The 17501-nt window shown below is 37.0% G+C and overlaps 1 protein-coding gene across 4 annotated transcripts in view; it reads left to right on the forward strand.

Annotated features, from left to right (window-relative positions):
* The window catches only part of LOC124711327 (PDZ and LIM domain protein Zasp-like), a 296730-nt gene that overhangs the window by 239476 nt on the left and 39753 nt on the right, over positions 1-17501 (forward strand). For all 4 annotated transcript variants that reach the window (XM_047241348.1, XM_047241347.1, XM_047241349.1 and 1 more), the window contains 2 exons: positions 5112-5184; positions 7416-10404. In XM_047241348.1, coding sequence (XP_047097304.1) covers positions 5112-5184; positions 7416-10404 — 3062 coding nt within the window. The remainder of the gene's footprint in view (positions 1-5111; positions 5185-7415; positions 10405-17501) is intronic.

Raw genomic sequence — 17501 nt, forward strand, 5'->3', positions numbered from 1 at the left:
TTAGTGAGCACAGTCATGGTTGCATATAGCTTGTTACATTTTATTTGTGAATGACTGGTTATGATCTGTTACAAAGATCATCATCAGATCTACATTCCTTGTTGATAATAGAAATCACTTGCATGGGGCAGGCCTGTCCATGCTGGCATTTGAGCAGCGTTCTCAAAACCAGCACTGATGGGCCTGCTCAATGCCAGGGATTCCTACTATTATCAAGGAATGTAGATCGGTTTATGATCTCTGTAGTGGATCAAAACCAGTCATCCACAAATAAAAAATAACAAGCTATACGAGCTCATGCTGTGTTTACTAAGTAAATTATAGATGCAGTTATTTGCATGTTCTGTATATCATATTTGTGACAACACACTATGATGTGTAATGTGTTGGTAGGTTTCCAAATAAGATACCTGATATGTGTGAAAACATGGCTGCATAATGACATTTTCCATCACTGAATTCTTAAATCTGTAAGAAATCCTACATACAGATATTAGGTACTGGCTTTTGAGCCATTACTTTGGAAGTATGATATCACACTAGAGAATGATCTGTAACTGAAAAGCTTGTAAGGTTTGAGCTGATATGTGTGTCCATGCACCACATAATAATCAACTTTATAAGTGAGTGGTTGCCTTTTCTAATCTTTGTTTATTGTAACTGTAATCATTAATATAACAAACAAATGGACCAGGGGACAAACTGGAGTGGAAGACATAATTATAACTGCAATGAAAAAATAATAGAAGTGGGTGTGATGTGTTTTGAGGCGCATGGGTAGCAGATAGACCAGGGACATTCTTCACTGGATTTGAAGAGATGTGAGACAGACAGTGACTTAGTGAAAGGTGTTCAATGGCATTACAAACAATGTTGGAACAATGTGGATGCATGCAGCTGAAGACCATAATTAATAGAAAAATCTAGAGAAGGCATTTATCTAGCAGTGGGTGTAAAATGGCTATTAGTGTGGATGAGCCTTAGTATAATGTGTGGTATAAAAGCAGTCATGTCCAGTTGTTTCCAGCATTATTGTATTTTATATTCCATGTATTTCTGTATACTGGGTCAAAAACTCATTATATTATGGTTCAGTGGTGAGCTTTTGACTTGGACTGTGTAACTATATGGTATATAGCCAAATAACACAACTTTACTGAAGCAGGACATGATTATTTATATTAATGCAACAATGGAAGTTTAATCTTCCTTTTTTTCAAAGTAGTAATGATGAAAAGTGAATAAACAGACATCTTCAAAATTCATGAAACTAAGGCAGTAATTAATGCAGTTTATTATAGTATAGTATTGGTAAAAAGTGCTACAGGAAATTTCATTAGTGTTTTGCATCTTGTACATTGAAAAACACTGTACAGTAGGCACATATGCTAGAATCAGAAAACCTGCTACAAGTGGATAACAGTAAGTTTTGTAAAAAGCATTTATGCTGCTGTTTCTTCCTTTCTTTCTTTCTCTCTCTCTCTCTCTCTCTCTCTCTCTCTCTCTCTCTCTTTCTCTTTCTCACTCTGTCTTTCTGCTTTGCTTTATAGTTTCATATCATAATTTCTTCAACTTACTTTCATAATTACTTTTGATATTAAGGTGATTAGCTTATGGAGTGTACTGGAAATGGCTAAAATAAAATCATAACCAAAAAGATGAAACTGCAATTGCACTGATTGTGAGATATAAATAAATACCTGGATTTAAGTTTGTAGCCTCTGCAACACAGAGGGAAAGAGGATATTTAGAAAAGGTCCGATTGAACTGAGAAGCTAGAAGGAAAACCAACATCATTCAATTTCTATCAAGAGATGAGGAATGAAAATGTAGTAAGAGCCTGCATTGTGGTAGACTGTGACATCCAGAAACTACAGCTCATTATCTGCTTACACAAACTAAAAATAAAAAAAAATGAAACCAGGAAAGTATAATGAGAGATTAGAACCATGTATTTGTTACTGAGTTCTCACACCTATTAAGCTTGTAGATAGATACACAATGCAGATCGTATATTTAATACTTAACCTCCACCTATTACTTCCAGGAATTCATTGCTCTAAAAAACACCTTCAATGAGATATAGAAGGAGTATGTTTTTCCAGTAAATGGTTCCAGCTCTATTCCTGGGAATTAAATACTGAGTGTACTGTGTTGTTGCTGTACTATAGGTACTATGCAGTGAGATCCTGTTTATCATTTCTTTACAAACACTTAATAGTCATACATTTTGACATGTTTTTTACTCGTGATTTAGTCAATATCATCCCAATCTAGAATGATGAACAGTTGGCAGGTAAAATAGAAACTAAGTCATTTTCAGGTGCACATTTTTGTTAATGGAGGTGGTGGTGACAGATGATGTTTTGTGGAAGAGGTACTTGAATAGCTAGACACATTAAATGTGGAGAGATATTATTGTGTCATGATAATTTACAGCAAGGACCATACAGAAAGTGGATTTCCATATGCAGTATTACTTAGCCTCAGAAGAACAATATTACTTTGTGAATTATGTCTAAGTAGGAAACAAACTGCAGATAACTGAATACAGATTTATTTACTTTGATTGACCTCTTTGGTCTTTTCAAATATGTTGATGAAATGACATAACAGCTATAGGGTTTGACGACATTGTGATTAATGCTTAATAACTTTCTGAGAGCCATTATGGAGAGGGTTAGTTCCATAATAAGAGATTAGTTTCAAGGAGATACATCACAGATGGAAGCTTATTGCTTATGTTTAGCCAGGAGAAAGGTACATTATCATGATTTTAGCTGAGACTGCAGTTTATACATGGACAGTATTGCACTATGAGAATGATCTTTGCTTTTCCAGCGTTCTCTCATAAGCTAAGCAGTAGTTCATCTGTTGATGAGATTAACCTTTTTGTATACCACAGTTCCTTTTTATGCTTATCAACTCATCCAAACAGAAAGATTATTCTTATTTTTTCTGTGCAAAACTTTCTGGTCACTGACTTACATTCTCTCTTTTTTAATCAGCATTTCATGTCTAACCTTATTTGCTTTTAATGTTGTTTTTTTTGTAACAAAAGCTATAGGAAATTAAACTTCTTTGTTAGTGATAGACAGTGTGTTGCTCATCTTAATGATATATCATGAAACCTGTTGTAATTTACAGGTGTGAATCAACTAGTTGCATATAAAATTTCAAAATTTACTTTTGTTTAGGTAAATATTTGCAAATTTTCTGTACACTAAACATGAAAGGCTTTATAGGTATAGTATTGCTATGACACTGAGTGGGGTTCATGTTGTATACAAGGTGTTTAAAAAAAGTATCAGATATTTTGAGAGGTTGTAGTATGGACTGAAACAAGGAAAAATGTCCAGTACAGGTTGTCTTCAAAGTGCATACTATCATACTAGGAGCATTTCTTCATCTTCAACACTGTGAAACAAACATTTTCTGCTGCAAGCTTTTTGATTTCCATGTTTTTAGAAGTAGTATGGTCTACAGTAAGAAAGAAACGTATAGAGAGGGATACTTTAAAAGTTTATTTGTGCTAATACATTTGTCCAGCATCATGAAGATCACCATCCCTCCCACACTCACAAACAGCTTGCTTTCTAATGAACTTGTACAGCCACTATGGGTATTGAACAATATTGTATGAGACTCATCCATAAATTAAGTTACCTATGGTTATTTTTACAGTAAATGTACTGGAAATATAGCTCATACACAACAGAGCTACGATGTAATAGTCATATTATAGCAGGACAAGACCCAATTGTTATTGATAGTGATGCACCAATGGCTGACAGTGGTAGCCCTTATTCTCTCTCCCACCAACTGCAAGGTTCAGTCTGTGATAAAGTTTCTTAATGCATGAAACATTGTGCAGATCAAAATTCATTGACAGCTGAGTCAAGTGTAAAAATGTCATGAGCAAACAAATGGCGATCACTGGTATAGGCAGTTTTCTGAAGATTGTCGAGGTGTTCATATTGAACAGGGCCATGGGTGTCTGTCCCTCATTAGTAATGGCCTTGTGGAGCTGGGGTAACAGCACTTTATGGAGAATCATGGCTTCTGATTTTGCTCCAAGCAGTTTCTCTCCTTTCTTGCACCTCAACAAATTTCTGTCATCCAGTCAGCATTGTTGCAGTGATGAAGAGCTGAAAATACCTGTCATACATTGATTCCATTCCCAGGCAGCAGACTTCTATGACACAAGAATAAAAAAGCTGAGCCTGTGGTGTGAGAAGTGTCTCAGTTCTGGAGCTGATTACACCAAAGATGTCTCTGTCCCATTTAAGCTGCTAAATGTGGTGAAAATATATTTAAAATATGTTCCATTTTACTTAAAAAAGGGATCAGTAATCATTATGTGGCAGAAAGTGTGGCCATAATTGTAGAATTTAAGCGAATGCATTGAATCTTACCCAGTGCTCCTTGATCACTACCATACACTTGCTAAATAAGTTATCTTGTATTATGAAACATGATGTATGTTTCCAGGCAGAAGTGTTTGTGATCAGGTCCTAGTCTGTGAAAAAAGTTTTTTATGCATAATACAGTAACAATATTTGGCAAACATAACATATGTCAGAGGTGTTGAAAATATGCTGCAGTTGAAATTTCAAGTACATATTCAAAGTAATTAATCCACAAAAGAGGAGGGAATACAGTTGTATGACAGTCTTATGTTGAAACTTACATTTTACAGTGTCCTTATATGACATCCAGGAATTAAAAAAGCGAATGACATTGGGGAAAAGGCTAGTTTAATACATATATGCATCATTACTTTCCTAAATGCACAGATAGGTTATTACAAATGATTCTTATATTACTCACATTTCAGTATGTACTAAGTATGACCTGTTATACTATAATATGAGTTTCAAGAAACAAAATAGGCTTTAAGTGCATGCAGTGTAACTTGGCATTTCATGTGAGGGATGCTGGGAGTGGAGAAATAGGCAGAATCCTCCCAGCATCACATGCAAAAAATGTCAAGTTACATTATACACACAGTAGCCTTCTATTTCTTTTAGTCTTGATCACATTATCTAACTAAGGGGATGCATGGTCTAAATGACTTCTTTAATAATGTTTAACATTTTGTTTTGATATAGGCCCCAAGCTCTCTGGCAGGTCCAAAGCCGTTTGGCAGTGTTTCTTCATCAACCACTGCTCGACCTGCACCTGGTAAGTCCAAACTGCAGCCAATACCTTTGCCAGTTCATTTTATCCATTGTTTGACCCATCCACTGCACTGTTCAAACCATATTCCATGCATCCCATACTCAGAGCTCTCAACCAACACCTATTTAATTTAAATGATATCATATCAATATTTTTGATTATCTTATACAAGGCTAAAATTATTTCAAAAGATACATAACAAATAAATTTTTGACTACCAGGTTACTCAACACTGAGGCCCATTAGCAACATTAAAGGTAATAGAAAACCATTGCTTGGATGATGTGTAATTTCACAAAAATTGAATTTTTGAGTTCCTGGATTAATAAAAATTAATATGCTTAAATATCTACATTCTTGAGCATGTAGTTTCTTTTTTATTCATTTCAGATAATCTTTAACTTCTGAGAGCTGCTTAAACCCCTGCAGATTTTTAAAATATTCTTATATCGTTGTCATTTAGTTTTGCTAAAGTTTAATTTACAATGTCATTCCCAAAACTGAGAAAATATCCTCTTGTGCAGAAAAAGGTCAAACCATTGAATTTGATGAAATTCAGAACATTTTGATCTTAAGTACCTGCATAAATTTTAAAAATGGAAAAACTGTAATTATTCCCTCATTTCTTGGGATTGTGTCCATGATATTATCAACAGTTACTCCTGTTCCAATATTTTGGCTGACAACCTTTCAGTCATTCTTAAGGTGAATCACTTGTAAGATTTTTAAAGCTCTTTACACTGTGGAGGAAATGAGCATATGTCTGCCGTGTAATGCACTTTAAAAATCTTGCAAGTGATTCATCTGGAGAATGGCTAAAAGGTTGTCAGCCAAAATATCAGTACAAGAGTTAATAATACCATGGATGCACTCCTGAAAAATGATGCACTACATGATCTGTTGGGAGAACTTCAAAAAACACTGGTATTATTGTTCAACAAATGAAAACCATGACACAGACATATAATAAACTCTAGTTTTAAAAGAGATGAAGCTCATATAAATATCTCAAGGCAGGGAGTGCTTTTTTGCAGCCCTGAAGTGTTTTGCCTATTGAAAGTCTGTATCTGTATTCTACTCATGTAATATAGGATGGAAAAATTATAACTATAAGTTGCAGTAATAATTGGAAAAGTTTACTTGTTGTGGACTATGGAAAACATTTAAATTTTCATATCTATTAAATAAAGTGGGATAATGCTGTTGTCCAGAATTGACAAATGTAACTCAGGGGATGTTCACAAATTACTATAGAACCACAGACGTACAACTTGTTCATGTCACTCTGTGAAGCATGATTTATTTTCCACGTAAAATAATCTGATAAAATCAAACTACAGTTGCTCTGTTGACAGAGGTCTTCTTCTTTTGCAGCTTATAAGCCTTTCAATCCTACACCTAGACCATTTCCTGTATCTCAAAGCTAAATAATTGACTTAGGTCAATACTTTTCCATCTTTCCCTAAAGCAGCTCTCAAAAGTTAATAGCTTATATTCAGTATTAATACCTGCTTCATTAATTATGCTAATCATTTGGAAGCAGCTGATAGCAGTTGGCATTATCTGGCAATTGCATAATGATTATCATGTAACATGTGCTTTTGCTAAATGATAAGATTCTTTAAAATTACATAATTATGTATTAATTCCAGGACAATATTTTTTTTTACATGCAGCATTGCTTTGCAAATTTTTTTCTGTTTTCTCTTTTCATGAGAAAACTGTAATAATTACAAGAACTTAATTTACTATTGTGGCTTCCATTAATTATTGATGATAAAGAAAATAACGCATTGCTCTTACAAGATAAGTATGAACAAATATTTTTTCATTACACATCATTTTTTTAAACTGTTTAGTCAGACAGTGTTTTTTGACTGATACAAACAGGTATTCTTCTTGGAAATTCATGATTTGCAAATAATTATCTGAACCTGCTTAAATAACCGTTTCTTTCACCTAATAAGTCTGATTTACTTTATTTTTATAGTGCTTGTCCTGAGTTTATATGTAACATATCTTTTTTGTGCAGCAAATCCTTTTTTTCTGATTCATTATTTTATTTTTTTTTCTTTCCCTTCTTAACTGTTACTAATCATCACAACAAATCTCTTCTGATAACACTCTGTGACAATTTTTATCTCACCTTTGTGTGGTATTGGTTTGTAACTTTATGTGTTTTTATGCATGCTGTGTGTGTCACTAACCATTTTTACGACATGCAAATGCCATAGACAATAGTAAATTTTCTTGGCCCCCTAAACAAGGGGATCAGTATACCTCATCAATCCCTACGGCTACTCCATTGTACATACCTCCTCCACATTTGCAAAACACTCCTAGACCTGATAAACCAGATAGCAAGAGCACATTACCACAATTGTCCCAGAACAACATACCAGAAACAATTGCACAAACTCCTGCTGTGAATGTCACCTATCCTGAGGGTACTTCAGCTGTTGCAAGTGAACAGCATTCTGGAGCTTTCCCACAACCTTACAGTGAGTTTTTGCAAACACAGTGGAATGCAGTTTCCTCTGAAGATGCCCTTAATCAGGAAACTCAGTCACCTTCTTATGAACAATACGAAACAACTTCACAAGCTCCTGCCATGAATGTCACCTGTCCTGAGGACATAGCTGTTGAAAGTGAGCAACAGTCTGAAACAACCACAGCTTTCCCTCAATCTTATAGTGACTTTTTGCAAACTCAATGGAATGCAGTTTCTGTAGATTCCATTGAGCAGGAAACCCAGTTGCCTGTGTATGAACAACATGAGTCACAAGTTGAATGTGACACTGTATCAGAGCAGAAAGATGAAAAATATAGTGCTCCACAAGAGAAGATGGAGAGTGCCCCACAAGATAAAGTGGAGAGTGCTCCATCAGATACGTTGGAGAGTGCTCCACAAAATAAAGAATCAACATTTGAATATAGTTCTGATTCCAGTCAGAATATTTCACAGGAAGTGAGTCAAGAACAGCAAAGGATAGAGCATTCTGACAGCACAAAACATACCCAACAAAAAGAAAGTATTTCCGAGGTTAATAACATAGGCAGCACAGAGTCTCCACAACTGGTATTAGAGGCAACTGAGCAACGATCAGAAGAGTCTTCAGCTGCACTTACAAAGACCATTAGGACAGTAAAGGTTTCAGAGGAATTTTCACATGAAAGAAAGGAAATAGAAATCTTAAAGGCAACCAGTGGTGGGATAGTCACTGAAACTGTGAAGACTGGTGCCACCGAGACAAACATAAAGCATGAGTCTCAGCAGAAAAGCACTGAACTATCACAGCAAGGGGTCCAGAATTTGTCTGGGATTATTCCTCCCAGAGAAACAACTCAGAGCACACACAAATCTAAACAGATATCTGAATATACTGAATCAGATAACTATACTATAAAATGTGAAATGCAGAACAGTGGTGAAGGGCACCAAGATCATGTTAAGGGTAAAGAACAAACTTTAAATAATATTACAAATCAAGTAGACAGTCAAGAAAGAATCAGTTGCCAAGAATTGCAAGAAATGAAAGATTATTTTGCTTCTGATGCTGGCCAGATGTCAAAATGGGCTACTACAGCTAGTGCTTCAGCTTGTCAAGAACAGTTAGCAGAACGTCCTAGGTCACCTCCACCACCCCCACGTAGTTCACCCATAGATCCGCAATTGAAGTCACTACCACATTCAAAAAAGAGAATTTCTATGCTTGAGGCACTCACAATAGCCCCAGAAAAACCATATTCACAATTGTCAGTTGAGACAACGGGAAACATATCAAGCAGTGCATTACCAGGACTAGCTAACATGCTTCTGAATGTCGAACAGAGCAATAGCAAGATGGTGAAACCTCAGCACCCTAAGGCTCAGGTGAAGAGGCAACAGCAAGAAACCCAGAAAAAAATTGAATATACTGCTCCAACTCAACAGCAACATACACAAACGTCCCAAGAAAAAGAAAAAAGATTTTCAGCCAGAACAGGGCTTTGCCCTGCTTCAGTAGTACCACAGTACCAACAGGATCTAGAACGGTTTCAAATACAACGAGCCCTTTCCCCTGCTCCACACTACAGGGTCCCTGGATCAAGGAGCCCAAGTCCAGCACCTGTCACTGATCCTGAAGCAGTCAGACATGCTTACAGATTTGGTGCACCACTCGAGCCCAGAGGAATACACAAGAGTGCTAAGGATTTAGAAACTGTTTCAGCATTAACTGTACAACAGGCACCAGAGCACAAGCAAGTTCCCCAGCAAAATATTCAGCAAGCAGTTCATACAACAGCAGCACAGTCATCACACTTCGAAAGAAATAAGCAAATAAAGCATACATCTTTGACACAGCACCCATCTAAACAAACTTCTCAAGAAAAAGCAAAAAAACAACCAGTGAGAGCATCATCAGGGCTTCGTGGGGCTTCAACATTACCATATTACCAGCGAGATTTAGAACGGTATGAAGTGCAACGTGCACTTTCCCCTGCTCCTCACTTTAGGGTCCCTGGCTCGAGGAGTCCAAGCCCAGCACCTGCGATTGATCCAGAATCATTCAAACACGCATATAGATTTGGTGGTGAAGTTGAGCCCCGAGGAATGCACAGGAGTCATGCAGAGACTGAAACAATTACAGCAACAACCACACAACAGATGACAACAGAAAAGCAAATTTCTCAGCACACTACCCATATTAAAACATCACAGTTATTACAAACAGATAAAAAATTACCTCAGTTAGCTCAAAAAAATATTCCCAAATTGCCACAAAACCAGGATAAAAAAACATTTAATGAAAAACAGCTGATCCAAAACCGGAAACAAGTTTCCTTCAGCCCTCACATTAAGGTGGCTACTCCATTCCAGCAGGCTGGATTTCAGACTCAGACAAGTTTGCCTTTCCCTCATATTCCCCTCCCAGGTGATCAGGCCACCATGTGTCCACCCCAGAATGTTCCCGTTCCAAATAGTCCTCTGTCACCAGAGCCCCATTTTCAGCCTCCCAGTGCATTAATCACAAATATCCCACCCATCTCCGCTCCACCACTCCAAGATCCAAAGAAGCCAAGCTGTACAGCAGCGCCGCCTGCAGGTGTTGGTGGTGGTGTTGGTGGTGGAAAGGCATCAGGAACTGTGGCTGGCTCCACGACTCCCCGTCGTGGTCGTGGCATCCTCAACCAGCCTGGTGGTCGCATCCCACTTTGCGGCAGCTGTAATTCGCAAATCAGGTATTGCCAAAAATACAAATGTGAACAACCAACTGAATAGCTCCCATTTTTTGAGTGAAAAAATAACCTAATGGCATGGTGCACTTAGTTAACATTGATGACAGTAGCAAACTGTAAGATGTAAGCTGCATGTGACTGAAGTAATGACATGATGAACACGAGTTACAGTTTGAAGGGTAATCAAGCGGCTGTCCTATTATGAGATCATGTTATTGTGTTACTGATAGTCTGTGTTCCGTAAGGTTAACTTAGTATAGTTCATGTTCTTGTGAGTGCTCTATTAATGTGTCAAATAAAGTATTTATACTAAAATGCAACATTTTGATGATCTCAGTACAATTCCTGTGACTTGATGCATCACGCATTAATATGAAACAATCATGTCACACGACTTATCGCTGACTGTCAAATTCCATCATGCAGCCATTATACAACTTCAGTGAACACACATCTCAGCCAACCGCTGATGATTGGCAACATGCCTACAAATGCACTGGTGAACTCTGTAGGAGACAAACCTCCACCCTTCTGACAAGAAAATGCTGTTCTGTGGTTTACGCAATTTGAAAGCCAGTTCATGTAGGTGCCCTAAATGCTGACTAAACCAGGTATATTTACATTGTCAGTGTTCTCATTGAGTTGGACTTTTACTACCATCTGAAGGACATATCTGTGTAACAGCCATCATCTGCTTCCCTCTCTGACATGAAGTTTTTCTGAAGGTTGACACTGCAACTGAAACTGGCACCCTCCTTCTTCACGGATGGAATGCTCGTTTCAGAGTGCCTCACCATACCATTATTCAGATCAATCACTGTTTGACTGTGTATGAAGTACATCTAGACTACAGCTTTTCACCCAGCAGCAAACAGTTTTTTTGAGCATTTATGCTGCCAATTAAAAGTGTCTGTAAGGTGTCACAAATCAGTGTTGGACAGAAATTCTCTCGATTGAACTACTGGGCCTCTGACTACCATCAAGGAAGATCTTGATGCTACAGTAGCAGAACTGTTCAATGGCCAACCAGCCAAGTTACCCTGTGCATTCTTCAGTAATACACTGAGGTGACAAAAGTCAGGGGATGGCAATATGCACATATACAGATGGCGGTAGTATCACGTACACGGCATGTAAAAGGGCAGTGCACTGGCTGAGCTGTCATTGGCAGAGCTGTCATTTGTACTCAGGTGATTCATGTGAAAAGGATTCTGACGTGAATTGACAGACTTTGAACATGGTATGGTATTTACAGCTAGACACTTGGGACATTCCATTTCAGGTATCATTAGGACATTCAATATTCCGAGCCTCACAGTGTCAACAGTGTATGCTGAGAATATCAGATTTCAGGCATTACCTCTCACCACAGACAACACAGTGGCTGATGGCCTCCATTTAATGACTGAGAGTGATGGTGTTTGGTACAGTTGTCAATGCTAACAGACAAGTAACAATGCATGAAATAACCACAGAAATCATTGTGGGATGCAGCAGAAGACTGACGCGAGTGCCTTTGCTAACAGCTCAACACTGCTGCAGCATAATGGTGTGGGCTGTGTTTATATGGAATGGACTGGATCATCTGGTCCAACTGAACTGATTATTGATTGAAAGTGGATTTGTTCAGCTGCTTGGTGACTATCTGCAGCCATTCATGAACTTCATGTTCCCAAATGATGGAATTTTTATGGATGACACAACTGTTTGGTTTGAAGAACATCTCTTGACAATTCGAGCAAATGATCACCTGACATGAATCCCATTCAACGTATGTGGGACATAATCAAGAGGTCAGTTTGTGCACAAAATCCTACACCAGCAGCACTTTTGCAATTATGGATGGTTGTAGAGGTAGCAATTTGACTTGACTCAACAAGCTGTTGAGAAGCAGAAAAAAATGTTCAGAAAGGAATACTTTAAAAGTTTGTTTGTGCAAATACATCTGTCTAGCCTCATGAAGGAGATCACCCCCCCCCCCCCCCCCCCCCCCCAACCCCTCACACACACACACACACACACACACACACACACACACACACAAACAAACAAAACACTTGGCTTTCTAATGAAGTCAAGTTGCTGCACTGCACTGGCAAAAGGAGGTCAGACACAATATTAGGTAGTATCCCATGACTTCTGTCACCTCAGTGTATGGCAAATAACCTTATTTAGACATCATACTTCTTTCAATAATATCTTCACACATTCATCAAGTTTGGCCAGTTACACTGAGAGCATCATACTCATCATCATTTCACTTCTGCTTTCGACATGTGACCAGGTCTTCATCAGACATGATGATGCTATGCAAAAGCCCCTGCTGCCTCTGTGTGATGCACGGTAAACAGTTCTTAGTTGAAAAGACAAAATATTTAAGATCGATGCCAATCGAATCCCAACTACGATTTCCAGTGATTGCATTAAACTGGCTTTCTGCATCACCGATTCTGGCACCTGTGAAACAGACAAGATGCAGTGAATGCTAGAGATGATGACTGATCATTCTATGACAGACTTGGCCACCATTTCAACCCCCCACAGTTATCACTCAGTCTGTTTGTCATATCCATTTTAATAGAAACTATCATTAGAACTTGAGGGGGGGGGGGGGATGAAGAATGAGGAAACCACTGTCTTATAGTGAGCTGCAAGTCATTATATACCTTTGGATCCTGTTTATTCTTAGCTGTTATTAAGCTGTTTATTGTCTGTGTTTCTCAGTTACCTCAGCTTTGTTCAGGTTTTTGTGAGTATCCTATTAGTGTTGTGGCAGATGAGTATTATACCAAAATAGACCATGTTTGTGATGAATGTAAAGTTAAGAAAAACGTGAAGTTCTGCATTCTGTCCCTAGATAGGCCAATCAGGCCGAACCAACTACCATGTCATCTTCTGCCAGTGGCATCATTAGATGCAGGATGGAGGAGCATGTGGCCAGCACACTGCTCTCATAGTCATTGTCGAGTTTCTTGTCCCTGGAACCTCTACTAACCAGTTGAGTAGCACCTCAGCTGACCTCAGGAGGCTGAATGCACCCCCGGCAGTATGGGGTAATGAACCAGAGTCACCCACATAGTAGCCAGGTGCAATGACCACTCAGCTACTGACATATAAAAGTGTCCTGAAATCCATGAAAACATTTTGATAAAAAACAAGACACAGTTGTTTACATTTCTCATTGTGATTTGTTTATTGTATGACACTGCCTGCAGTTCTACACACAGTTCTGTTTGCAGTACACACTGTCCCCATACATAAGATCAAAACAATCAGGTCTGCATTTTGGATATTTTTAACTCAGATCATTGGGTTATTTCTGTTTTATGTTGGCATTTTATATCCCCTGAACATAAATAATTTTATGTAATTGCTTGCTTCCTGGTTTTGCATGCTTCCAAATTGTTTCTGCTTTCTATACCTCCTGGGCTTGTTATATGTGTTTGCTGCTTTTGCTTTTATCATGGAGTATCCTTCATTTCACTAATTTAACTAACACATTTCCCCTGTTTTCCATCTGCTAGTGTATTAGTAGATCCTTAACCATTGAAACCATTACCAAATTCAGGATTATAAGACTTAGTGGTTTGTTTTCTTTATTCATTGAATTATTTTCAATTTTTGGACTATTCATTTCCTTGTACTGTTGTGTTACTAATAAATATTAACAACTAATAAAATGTGACTAGTTATAACTGAAATTTGTGTGTTGTTTCCTAACATATGTATTAATACATAATTTTTCTGGCAGAAGCAATAATGCAGTTGCCCAAGGATACAGTTGAGAAAGAAGAATATATATGTGAATCATGCGGTAAACTGATAAAAAGGTAAATTTGCCTTGGAACATCAATGGGACTGGTGGCAGTTTTAGTTGAAATTCATATAATTTGGCACATATATCCTAAGACAGTTAGAATAAATTATTCTTGTATTGTGTTACACAATTAGTAAGCAGTATACATAAGGAAATCAGTATTGTGATTTTGTGTATTTCGAGCATGTGACAAAGCACAGTGAAGACTATTATGGCACAGTTTTAGTTTGAAACCCATAATAATTTTGGAAAGAATTTGTGTATCCTTTTAACAATTTAAGTGGTGCTTTCTCATTCTGCAGCTGACATACCTGCATCCAGAAAATCTCGATTTAGATCCTTAGAAATTTCATTAACACACTTCACAGTTTCAAAATGACTTCCAAGAGGTCTAAAGTAGGCATTAGATAATTCCATAGAGTACTGTAGGCTGAAATGTTTCAGTCATTATCCTTGAGAAAGCTGGTTAGTCGACAACACATCTGAGATGTGAAATTGATCTGAATGTACACATTAGAAAACTGTTGTAAGAAGTGACTTTATCCTATTAGGTTTCTATCTGATTTGATTATTTCATTTTTGTGCACAATATTTTTATGATCAATCTACTCATCTTCTTTAGGTACCTCATGCAGACAGACATTTGATATGTGCTTGCTACCTGGACCTTAGTTAGGCTGTTTCATATTGGTGATACTGAATTCAGCCCTCAGAACACACTACACTCTTTGATAAGCATTTTTCTGTCTTTCTCTCAACACAAGCTCTTTCTGTGGGAATGGGTGTTGTTATCATCCCCCGCTCGTCATCCTCAGAGTTTTCTACCACTTGTTGAAATAATGAGCTTACCAAAACACTCTGAGTCACTCAAAAAGTTCCTTTTTTTATCTATGAATGACTCTCTACTCCTGATAATCTGCTGTGCTGTATCTGTGAAGATTGTGTCATTCCAATCACAAATTCAGCTATATTACTGATCTAAATGTATTTACTGTGTTAGAATTTTCTTCATACTTGAAAACTCAAAATCCTGTTCGTTTTTTGTTGCTACTACTCTTACAATTTGAAGTGTTCAGAAAGCTCATTTCACGTAATTTTATTTATGGTAATTTAAGTCTTTGTTATTTACAGTTTCCTGTAGTTTAAATACAACCCAATCAGTATAATGATTAATTTTTTTCTTATCTAACATGTAAAGTTTTCTTATCTGAAGAAGATGTATATATTGCAGGTAATTATAGATAATTTTTTGAATGATTCACTAATGTAATTCAAAGTGTATTCACAAGACATGAGCATGCACATGTAAAACTGAACAAACACATCTTGAGAGAATACAGATATAGAAAGTGGTTATCTCTCTATTTTTCGACCAAAATGAAGTACTCTTTATACAGTTTGTTCATGGACTGAAAGAAAAAGCATTCACAGATGAAAACTTCTGTCAACAACAAATGCTAGGAAGAAATCTCAACATACTTTGTTTTACGTTCAATTTGGCAGTGAATGAACATACAATGTACAGTTTAAGACGTACTGGATATGAATACAGATTATTCAACCCCGTGCACGGGAGATGCTTGTTTGAGAGGACTGTGAAATCTGATTGCTCCAATACATAATTTTTTGAGCCTATAATACCTGTGCCAACAAAGATTATATTTTCAACAAATGAACATAATAGAGCTGGCAGGGTTGTAAGGACATAACAAAGCAAGTTCTGCAAAGACAGGAGGCCTGACAACTAATGCTGTCATCTCATAGGCAACCATGCTGCTGGTCACATCCTGTACAGTGCCTATAATGTGTTGAGGAGACGTTTTCAGTTACTAACAGGTTTCACACAAAAATGATTCTTTAGAGTTACCTTAATTCTTATAATTAAAATGCAATTGAAAATTTTTAAATACAGTTGCATAAATGTAGTTAATTTTGTGTTTGTAAAGATTATTATACCACAAAGGAGCTATTAAACCAGACTGAAAATTGTGGAAGTGTGAACTAGGATAGGATGTGAAAAGATTCACAATAAATACATATGTTTCAGTTCTGAAATGAAATGCAGACTCAATGGTCTGTGTGGTGTAGTAGCAGAGAGCTAGTGAGGATTGAGCTTAGGCATTGATCACTGAGAGAATTACTTAACAGGTGATGGCATGCCTTGATTATGTCAAAGTGCCTTGTGCAGGAAAATTTATAGACTTTGTACAAGATCAAATGAGCAAATTGCATGAGGTAATTTTTTGTTAGCATATCAGTAGCATTGCCACCTTTACTAGGAACAACTAATAATTGATTTTTATGTGGAATCAGTACACTAGAAATGAACAAGAAAGCTGGTAATCTGCCAATTGTGCACAACAGAGTGCCTGATTGAATCATGGACATTTAATCATTCTAATAAGAATAACAAGCTCTGTATAATTTGACTGATTTCTGCTGGTAGAATACAGTGGTCAGCTATTGCATTGAGGAATATGAATACTTAACCACTGCTGTTTTGATCTACAATCAGCATTATCATACATAACAGCTAATGAGGTGTCAAAAAGCTGTGCATGTGGGGAATACTTTACAACGTGGAGTGAAATAAATACCATATTGTGCCATGAGTTTTGAAATGTCATTCCGAATGTATATGTAGGTATAGCTGTGTGAATTGAGAGTGGGTATTATATGCAACCCAGTTGCCTTTCTCGGAAAAGATGGCAGTATTGAATTCACCCCAGATTTCAGTGCACTGCTAGTGTGGTACTCCAATCTGACTACTCCTGACAACATTTCACCTGAAATGACTTATTCTTCATTTCAGATTAATACTATTTCTTTCAAAATAACAAGTTCTTTTATTAAGTTTGTCTACACTGAATACATATCAGATTGAAACTACATTATAATTCTTCAGAGACACCCATGTATAGTATGTTATTTTTAAAAAATCATTAATTTTCTGGTTAAATCACATTTTATTTTGACATGACCAATTGCAAAGATACTAAATGGTCATCTTCACTGAACAGCAGTGTGTTTCTCATTGAGACAAAGATCTAGAACAGCAATGCTGCATATTGATCTGAAGATGGCTGATATGTTTGAGTCTAGATAAGTTAGGAATATAGACATTATTGTGTCAGGAAATAAATATTTCTTTTAAAGAAATCAGGTAAATGTGTTTGGAAAGTTCTTGTAGAATGTAAATACTTTAGCATTAAAGGAGATCACTCAACAAAAAGCAGAAGTGTTGAGATGTCGATAGGCACACACAAAAGAAGGAAAATGTGCT

Source organism: Schistocerca piceifrons, chromosome 8 (genome assembly GCF_021461385.2).
Source record: "Schistocerca piceifrons isolate TAMUIC-IGC-003096 chromosome 8, iqSchPice1.1, whole genome shotgun sequence".
Taxonomy (NCBI): Eukaryota; Metazoa; Arthropoda; class Insecta; order Orthoptera; family Acrididae; genus Schistocerca; species Schistocerca piceifrons.